Source organism: Diceros bicornis, chromosome 4 (genome assembly GCF_020826845.1).
Source record: "Diceros bicornis minor isolate mBicDic1 chromosome 4, mDicBic1.mat.cur, whole genome shotgun sequence".
Taxonomy (NCBI): Eukaryota; Metazoa; Chordata; class Mammalia; order Perissodactyla; family Rhinocerotidae; genus Diceros; species Diceros bicornis.
In genome coordinates this window covers 53,489,626-53,498,691 of record NC_080743.1, presented here as the reverse complement: position 1 = coordinate 53,498,691, position 9,066 = coordinate 53,489,626, and the positions used below count along the sequence as shown (strand labels likewise).

The 9,066-nt window shown below is 43.8% G+C and overlaps 1 protein-coding gene across 1 annotated transcript; it reads left to right on the top strand.

Moving 5' to 3' along the window:
- The first annotated feature begins 1,416 nt into the window (after positions 1-1,416).
- Positions 1,417-5,573, top strand: TXNIP (thioredoxin interacting protein). The gene is made up of 8 exons (XM_058538998.1): positions 1,417-1,897; positions 2,420-2,492; positions 2,614-2,761; positions 2,962-3,064; positions 3,202-3,458; positions 3,560-3,716; positions 3,829-3,980; positions 4,112-5,573. Exons 1-8 carry the CDS (start codon positions 1,648-1,650, stop codon positions 4,145-4,147), a joined length of 1,176 nt encoding a protein of 391 aa, XP_058394981.1. The 5' UTR covers positions 1,417-1,647; the 3' UTR covers positions 4,148-5,573.
- Positions 5,574-9,066: the final 3,493 nt, after the last annotated feature.

Genomic DNA, 9,066 nt, shown 5'->3' with positions numbered 1-9,066 from the left:
TTTATTGCATTTATGAATAATTTCTCAGGAGTCAGCTCCTAAGGCATCTCACTGCCAGCTCAGGACCAACCCATCTGACAACCAAACGACAGCAAGAAAGAGAAGTCAGGGTCTCTTTTAGCTTGAACGTACAGTGTTCTCACGACCCTTTTGTCTTCTTTCCTTTCTTACCGATTTTTAAACAACTTAAGAAAAAACTTTTAAAAGATAAGGAAATTCTTCCTTCAAACAGGAATACAGCCATCTCTTCACTGATACTTTGGTTATAAACAAGAGCACCTTCCCGCTCTTAACTAACTTGAAGACTGTGAGGAGTGTGGGCAACAGTTTTAGGGATGTACCTTTGATTTGGTGAGTTGAAGACGAGATGAAGACGACAGAATGGGAAGTAACTCAGGAAGAAAGTGGAAAGAGTGAAGCATCCTTTTTTTTCCCTCTCCTTTCCTGAAGAAGCAGGGAAGGAGTGAGAGAGAATCAGAGCCTCAAGAACACACCTTCCTAAAGAGGTAATGAGGCAACTGGGAGAACACAGTGTTCCCCAACTTTGCAGGTGGAAACTGAAGACATGAGGGGATAAGCAACAGGATGTGAAGACGCCCTTACTATTTCCGTTCCAGAGAACAGAACACAGGGTACGGGAGCTGAGGAACAGCACAGGCACACAGTCCCGGACAAAGGGAGGGAGAAGGCCGACCAGTCCCACATACTCGCTTTCCAATGAGGACAGAAGAGAGATTTAAAATTTGTGACAAATTCTCCTTTCCTTTACAGACAGCAGTTCTGTTTGTTTAATAGAGATGCGGGGCGAGAGAAGGAAAAAGGGGCTCTTCCTGAACAGTAACGCCAGCACTCCCTGTCCTCCACTCCAATCCTTAAGTATTCTTGGGGCTGTGGGATTGTTTTTCACACGACTTGCGACTTCTGAGCCGGAAATAAACGGTCGCCTCTAAATGAAGTGCTCTGGCTAAGGCTCCGCACGAAATTCCCTCATAAGCACATTTCCTTTTACCTCAAAACACCGCTCCCAGCCCAAAATCATCCGCACCCGCCCTTCGACAGCCACGGGCCCTGAATAAATGTTAGGGTCAGCGACACCCCCACCTCCTTCCGGCCGCAGGCAAGCCGCGCCGAAGCCCCTCCACCCCCTCCCCACCCCCTCCTCACCCCCTCCTCCCTGCGAGGCAGCGCGGCATAACAACCTCTTTCCCCCGCGCCAAGAGCACACCGTGTCCACGCGCCACTGCGACCTCGCTGATTGGTTCAGCTACTGGTAAACAAGGACCAGGCAGCCAATGGGAGGGCTGTGCACGAGGGCAGCACGAGCCTCCCGGCCAGCACTCGCGTGGCCCTGCCTGCCTGGGCTACTATATAGAGCAGTTTCCGGCTCTCGATTTAAACTATCCTTCTGTCTCTGTGGCTGGAGTGCTGTTAGTTCTTCCGCCGAGATCCGGCGCTCCCTCCAGCTGTTGGAGGAAAGAAAAGAGAGATCCTATTTTTCTCTTGAAATCCCTTGGCATAGCAAGCAGCTTACATTGTTTGGACATCTTTTCAAAAATTTAGTAGAGAATTGAGTGAAGTAATCTTAATTTATTGCAAAGGGGTTTTGTTTTTCCCCATTTCTAACTCTTGAGCCAACCCAGCCCCATCATGGTGATGTTCAAGAAGATGAAGTCTTTCGAGGTGGTCTTTAACGACCCTGAAAAGGTGTTCGGCAGTGGGGAGAAGGTGGCTGGCCGGGTGATAGTGGAGGTATGTGAAGTCACTCGAGTGAAAGCTGTCAGGATCCTGGCTTGCGGAGTGGCCAAAGTCCTCTGGATGCAAGGATCCCAGCAGTGCAAACAGGCTTTGGAGTACCTGCGCTACGAAGACACGCTTCTGCTGGAAGACCAGCCAGCAGGTGAGTGGCCCAGTTATTTGCTGGAGGGTGACAGCTGACTTGAGACGAGAATTGAAACGAATAAGTGGAGCCTGTACTAAATATTATAAGTTGCTTAGGTTGAGTGGTTTGAATTTTGTGTTACCTTATCTTTTTTAGTTTTAATTTGCAAATCCCCCCACCTCCCCAAAATAAAAGGTTGATTTGTACAATTTCTTACTGGTGCTGTGTTCTGAAGGTGATTCTGAGGGATGTTGCCTTAGCTATTTAAAGATTTTCTGTATGCATAAGTTGCTTATTCTTTGCTTGCTTCCTGTTTGAGATGTTAGTAGATTAACTGTCCTGGTTGAGTCATTCAGTATTGCAGGGCTTTGCAACTTGTTGTCCAACAAAATGCCTCAGAATCTCTCCTATAAGAACATAAGAGATGAAAATGGGGGTACTGCAACACTTTTTGCTTGCTGCCCAAGAATTCCTTATCACACAGATGCGTTTTCAGTGTAACAAGAAACCTAAGGGCTACTTGCTTTTGTCTCCTTTCAGGTGAGAATGAGATGGTGATCATGAGACCTGGAAACATATATGAGTACAAGTTCGGCTTTGAGCTTCCTCAAGGGTAGGTATCAGCTAAATGCATCTTTGGACTTTTCTGTCTCTAAAAATTTTCCCTTCCTTTGAGGAGATCACTTACTGTTCTGGGAGAGCATTTTTGAATTGTTTCCTTTTTCTTGACACAGGCCTCTAGGAACATCCTTCAAAGGAAAGTATGGGTGTGTAGACTACTGGGTGAAGGCTTTTCTTGATCGCCCCAGCCAGCCAACTCAAGAGACAAAGAAAAGCTTTGAAGTGATGGATCTAGTGGATGTCAATACTCCTGATTTAATGGTGAGGTTTAAGATTCTATTCTCCTGGGTCTCAGGGATGATAAGTCAAATGTCTTGGGCATTAGATTGAAGCACCTCAGGGAATCAAATCCTGTCATGAAGGTGGGAGGGAAAGCTGCCTACTCTAGGTAAGGAGTGGAAAGGAAAAAGAGAAAGGATCTCTAGAAATTCTCAAAATGTCTGTCCCACCCTTCTACATAGGCACCTGTGTCTGCTAAAAAGGAAAAGAAAGTTTCCTGCATGTTCATTCCTGATGGACGAGTGTCTGTCTCTGCCAGAATTGACAGAAAAGGATTTTGTGAAGGTAAAAACCTAGGGCTTAAAATGGTAGACTGATAAAACAGGAATGTGGGCTTGGAGGTGGGGTGAGGACAGGGGACAGGAACAGAAGAAAAGTCATTAGCCATACTGAGCGTTAGTTTTCATCTTTGTCATTGCTAGGTGATGAGATTGCCATCCATGCTGACTTTGAGAATACATGTTCCCGCATTGTGATCCCCAAAGCTGCCATTGTAGCCCGCCATACTTACCTTGCCAATGGCCAAACCAAGGTATTGACACAGAAGTTGTCATCAGTCAGAGGCAATCATATTATCTCAGGAACCTGTGCGTCATGGCGTGGCAAGAGCCTTCGGGTGCAGAAGATCAGGCCTTCTATCCTGGGCTGCAACATCCTTCGAGTTGAATATTCCTTACTGGTGAGTGAGTGGGGTTGGAGAGAGAAATTGTTCATCTGTCAAAATAACAGTGGTGTTTTCTCCAGACCTCTAGTCTAACAAAGTGCCATCTTTTTTTCTAGATCTATGTTAGTGTCCCTGGCTCCAAGAAGGTCATTCTTGACCTGCCCCTGGTAATTGGCAGCAGGTCAGGTCTGAGCAGCCGGTCGTCCAGCATGGCCAGCCAAACCAGCTCTGAGATGAGTTGGGTAGATCTCAACATCCCTGATACCCCAGAAGGTGAGCCAGACCTACGGTCTTTTCTTCTCCTCTGGCCTGTTTGGGTTTGTAAAATTGTGGTGGTCAGGTATTTCTTGGCCATGCTTCTTATCCCCATACTTTCTCTCTCTAGCTCCTCCTTGCTATATGGATATCATTCCTGAAGATCACCGATTGGAGAGCCCCACCACTCCTCTGCTAGATGACACAGATAGTTGCCAAGACAGCCCTATTTTTATGTATGCTCCTGAGTTCCAGTTCATGCCACCACCTACTTATACTGAGGTGAGAATTGTCATTTTACCACTATATTTGTCCGAAGCCTTCTATAGGAAGTTGAATTGAAGGAATTGCTAAACTGAGTTGTTGTTTTCCTTCTTACCCAAACTAAAATGGTCTTTTCTTTTTCCTCTCAGGTGGATCCTTGCATTCTAAACAACAATGTGCAGTGAGCATATGGAAGAAAAGAAGCAGCTGTACCTACTTGTTTCTTTCTGCCTCGCTTCCTGGACTCTTATTTTTTCAGAGACTCAGTGGTCTCTACAGTGGGCTATAGGTCCACTCTAGCCTCTGACTCCCCAATGTTAGGAGGTGATCAGCAGGCAATCTCCTGGGCCTTAAAGGGTGCACACTCGTTCTCAGCCAACAAGATGTTGTGATACAGGAGTGTTTGCTGGATGGGTTTAAAATCACACTAGACAAACTCAGGCCCATCCTGTTTTCTCAGATCTTGAAAATTGCGGCATTTTCAGTAGTTTTGAATAAGGGGTAGAAATAGCCTCCTGGCATGGTTTTCCCAAGGTTTTTTGAAGGGGATTACAGATGGTTATAACAGTATTAGATCTTGAACTTATGTGCCATGTGGAGCAGAGCTAATTTAGCAAACTAGGAAAATGAAAAAAAAGTGATGGCCAAAATTTTGGGAAAAGGAGATTCTTAAAATCATTGTTGCCCTTTGTTTCTATACTTATAGAAAAAAAAAAGAAATACTCTCCAGAGCTGATTTGGTTTGGACTTTGGAGAGAGCTTCCCATGTGAATTAAAGGGAAGAAAGGTTATCTTTGCTTAAAATGTACTTCAATTTGGCTTAAAGCAGTAGTAACTGTGCCCCGTGAAAGGTCTTAAAAGCCATTTTTAGAGCCGATTGCACTGTGTTCTCCTGTTGCGAACATTTTTCATGTGGGAGAATGTTTTTCTTTTCATGTGACTCCTTGGAATTGATTCTGAGGTGATGTTCTTAGCACTTTAGTTCCTGTCAAACTTTTTGGGTTTTTTTCCCCTCATACGTAAGCTAAAACTGGTCTACTACGTCTCTAGGGGTAAGCACAATGACAAAAAAAAAGTGTTACTCTATTTTTGAGACTTCGTCCCAGTGTACAGAATTCTGTTCTGACACTATAATTATATGAGAAGAGTTGCTGCTATCATCCTTGCCCACTGTGACTTCTCCAAACTCAAGGAGGCACTCTAGATCAAGATGCCCCAACACGATGAACTCTAGATCAAGATGCCCCAACACAGTGATCAGAGCCTCCAGACATTGCCATGAGAAACTAGAGGGCAGGTCTTCACAAAAGCCCCCAGGGCTCCCTTCCTGCCCACTATTAGAGACAGGGATGTTGACAGCCCCTCTCTCACTGCAGCCGCTAGCACTTGGTCACCCTCAGCCTTAGCACTTTGTTCACTGTCCTGTGTCAGAGCACTCCGCTCTCCACCCTTTTTTTGAGAAAGTATGTGGACTGAAGGTGGTTTTATTTTTTTTAATTGTGTATCTTTTTGTATGATAAAAACTATATTTTGTACTTAACCAGATATATTTTCACCCCAGGTGGGGGTATTCTTTGTAAAAAAATAAAAAAAGTTTTTTTAATGGCAAAACTGCTTGTTTTCTTTTCTGTGAAATGGTGTTGGAGAAATTATTAGAAAGTGTGCCTAAAGGAGCTTTACCCCTACTTGACCAATTCATGTTCTTGAAAACTCGGTAGAGAACATTCCTTGTTGACTAATGAATATAGTCAGAGTGGAGGTTGGAGGGGTGAAGAGGGAAGGAATTTGAAGTACGTTTAGTCTTTTCTTCCAATTCACTAAAAACCTATAGTGGGGCGGGGGAGTGGGCAGGGCCGGCCCGGTGGCATAGTGGTTATGTTCTTGCGCTCGGCTTCGGTGGCCCAGGGTTCACAGGTTCTGATCACCGGCAAGGACAGAGGCACCAACTACCAAACCATGCTGTGGGGGCGTCCCGTATAAAGTAAACGAAGATGGGCACAGATGTTAGCCCAGAGCCAATCTTCCTCAGCAGAGAAGAGAAGGATTGGCAACAGATGTTAGCTGAGAGCTAATCTTCCTCTCACACACACAAAAAACTGCAATGGGATCTTCTGGTGGTCTAAGCTAGTTTTCTACATCCATCACTTATCATTACTAAATTGTTTGAAGTTTGGAGTGTGTAAGGTTTTTTTTTTTAAGGAGCTCTTGAAATACAAGGAAATGAGGTTTCTGGGGAGATTTGGAAGGAAAGGGTTTTGGTTCCATATTTTATAATTTGGTTTTATCATAAGAGTTTTTTCCTAGTGTAAACTTTGTTTATATGCAATAAGACATAAGATGATAATTATTCAGGTGTTATGGATTTAGAGTTACAAGTATTAAATTCTTTGAAGGCAATCTATCATTTTTTATCTTAGCAGTTCTGAGCACAGTTCCTATCCAAGCACATAATCATACTCAGTAAAGGTTTGCTAAATATCCAACCCCACCCTCATCTCTGAGGATATGCTTTAGCAGTTTGTATTTCTTCCTTGTAGAGTAATAACAATAGATTGATACCACAATTCCCTCTCTAATTGAAATGATTTTTATTATTCCTAAAAGAGTGACTAGGATGAGAAACCCTGAGATGGCAGAAGTTAATATACTTTCTGATTTCTGGCTCATTTAAACCTTTGCAGACAGATCTAGTTCTGGCCCTTATTTGATGGGGTCAGTTTTCCTATGGACCTCCACTCCAAACAGGCTCTTGGGAAGTTCATAAAATCAACATGAATTGAACAGAAAGATTGAAAAGCTTCTTTTCCGCTTCAATCTTCCCTTTGTTGTGTCTTTTCCTTCATTCTCAGTAGCTTGTTTGCTCTCTCCTGGTTCTCCTTTTTTCTTTCTCAAGGTGTCAGTCTCTAGATCTCAGTTGCCATGGTGACTCTTACCTCTGCCGTCTCCTTTTCTTCCTACCTGTTCAAGAATTTAGTAGCTCCTCCCTTTTTTGAATCTGTGACCAGGAAACTAGGTCAAAGTTGATGGAAAAGTTTTTTCTGCAGCTTGTTTTCCAGGGACTGGAAGGGTGGAGCAAGGACAAGAGCAGGCCAGAGGGAAGGACAAAGGGATGGAGAGACCATGGAACACATAAGCCTGGCCGTTTGTGTACACAGCCTGGCTACTGGTACGAGATATGAGAAGGAGATGGTGTGGAAAGAGTAGATAAACTTCACCCAAGGTCTGTTAGAGATTTGATCCTCAAGGGGCCAGAACATGTGCAGCCCCTCCTGATACCCTAATACCTCATATTGAGCAGTGTCCAATAGAACTTTCTATGATGATGGAAATGTTCTATATTTGCACTAATACAGTAGCCAGTAGCCACTAGCCACACATAGCTATTGAGCTCTGAAATGTGGCTACTGTGACTGATGAACTGAATTTTTATTTCTAATTTAATTAAATTTACCTAGCTTCATGTGACTAGTGACTACCATATTGAACAGCACAGCGAAATCTGAGGAAGGAAGTGAGCAGCTATAGCTATTCACTCAGAGGAAACTCATCCGTCCCTTAGAGCACAAAAGGCTCCACTCAACTTTCTTTTGCCTTCTAGACGCAACTTCTACCTCACCCCAGGACATTTTCTGCATGTAGGCTCGCTTAAGTACACTTCCCTAGGTACTGGCCCAGCTGTTTCTCCACTTAAGTGGGTTGATATTTTGGGTTTTCCTTTCTCATGCTCTTCTCATATGCCTTTTAAGGTTTAAAGAGTTATAACCTACATGTACAGCCATTAGAGAAGATCTAGTTCTTAGTGTCATTTATTCATTAGGTCCAATCTGGTATAGGAATATCTGAGAGAAGACAGAAAGAAAACTATCTAAAGAGATAAAAGAGCTAGAGAAAGTAAAATTAACAAGAAAAGGGCAGCTACTTCCACAACCAGGGTCCTTGGCTACTATGATACCTCTGAACAGGCTGGAAACACAAGGATGTAACTCGGGTTGAGGCATTGGGAGGGAAAAGTGTGGAGGGAGGATTTAACCAGGCCTCTGGTCAACAAAAACCCATCACATAGGAACTGAGGAGTATGAAGCGGGGTGAAGGAGCGGCTTTTGCCCAGTTCTTTCAACAGCATACAGACTCCTTCCTAGCCTTCTTTCCTTGGACTATCTCTAGGTGATGGAATGCATCAGGAAAATATTTTACTGACCCTCCAATGGTCCAGTCCCTGTCCCAAGCACCCTGACCTCAATTGTTCTGGACTGGGAGAGCAGAAACTTTTGTCCCATCCTTTCTTCTGACCCCACATCAACCTCCATTTCCTAACCTGAAAAACTCCCTCCCAGAGATTGTTGCAGATCCAGGGCTGAAGGTCCTGGTCCAATAGGTGAGTCTATAGCCTAGAAAAAGTTCAGGGATCAGCCTTCCTATACTATTAAGGAGAAATAGTATAGTGAGGTAGTTAAGCACATGTACTCTGGAGCCAAACTATCTACATTTGAATCCTACTTCCACCAGTTAACAAGCTGTATGATCTCTGCCAACTTGATTAACATCTCTGTGCTACAGTTTATTTGTAAAATGGGAGATAATAATAGATAACTCAGAAGATTGTTGAGAGGATTTAAAAATATATGTGAAGTGTTAGAATAATGGCAAGTAAATGCTTGTTATCTAAAATAAAGACAAGACATATCCACCACCACCACCTTGATTAGTTTACTCCCAGCCATGTCTCAAAAATTGTTCTTCCCGTCTGACCTATCAGAAGTAAGGCCATTCTCTCTTTGCTCCTCTTGATTCCCTTCCTGTGTTGGGGGAACAAAAAAGTCTGAGAAGAGGTCTGAGAAGAGGTCAGTGTATAGAAGCTGGCTCAGAATGGAGTTAATTATAGTAGGGAAGGGGTAGCCCACTATTGGGACTCCCATACCCAGGCCAGGACAGGCCCTCTACATACCACCAGCATCTCATGGTATAGCTCTGGGAGCACTAGAGTTTTCTCTCTCATAGTCCCAGTGTGCTTCACAGGCCTCTCTGGATTAACTTTGTCACTGTCTGAATTTTTTTTTTTTTTTGTGAGGAAGATTAGCCCTGAGCTAACACCTGTTGCTGATCC

Bases quoted from the DNA above. Each gene is read 5' to 3' on its own strand.
- TXNIP (XM_058538998.1), top strand. From the start codon at position 1,648: ATGGTGATGTTCAAGAAGATGAAGTCTTTCGAGGTGGTCTTTAACGAC. The intron at 2,762-2,961 runs GTGAGGTTTAAG...CCTTCTACATAG, and splicing joins TCAATACTCCTGATTTAATG to GCACCTGTGTCTGCTAAAAA. The intron at 3,981-4,111 runs GTGAGAATTGTC...TTTTCCTCTCAG, and splicing joins CACCACCTACTTATACTGAG to GTGGATCCTTGCATTCTAAA.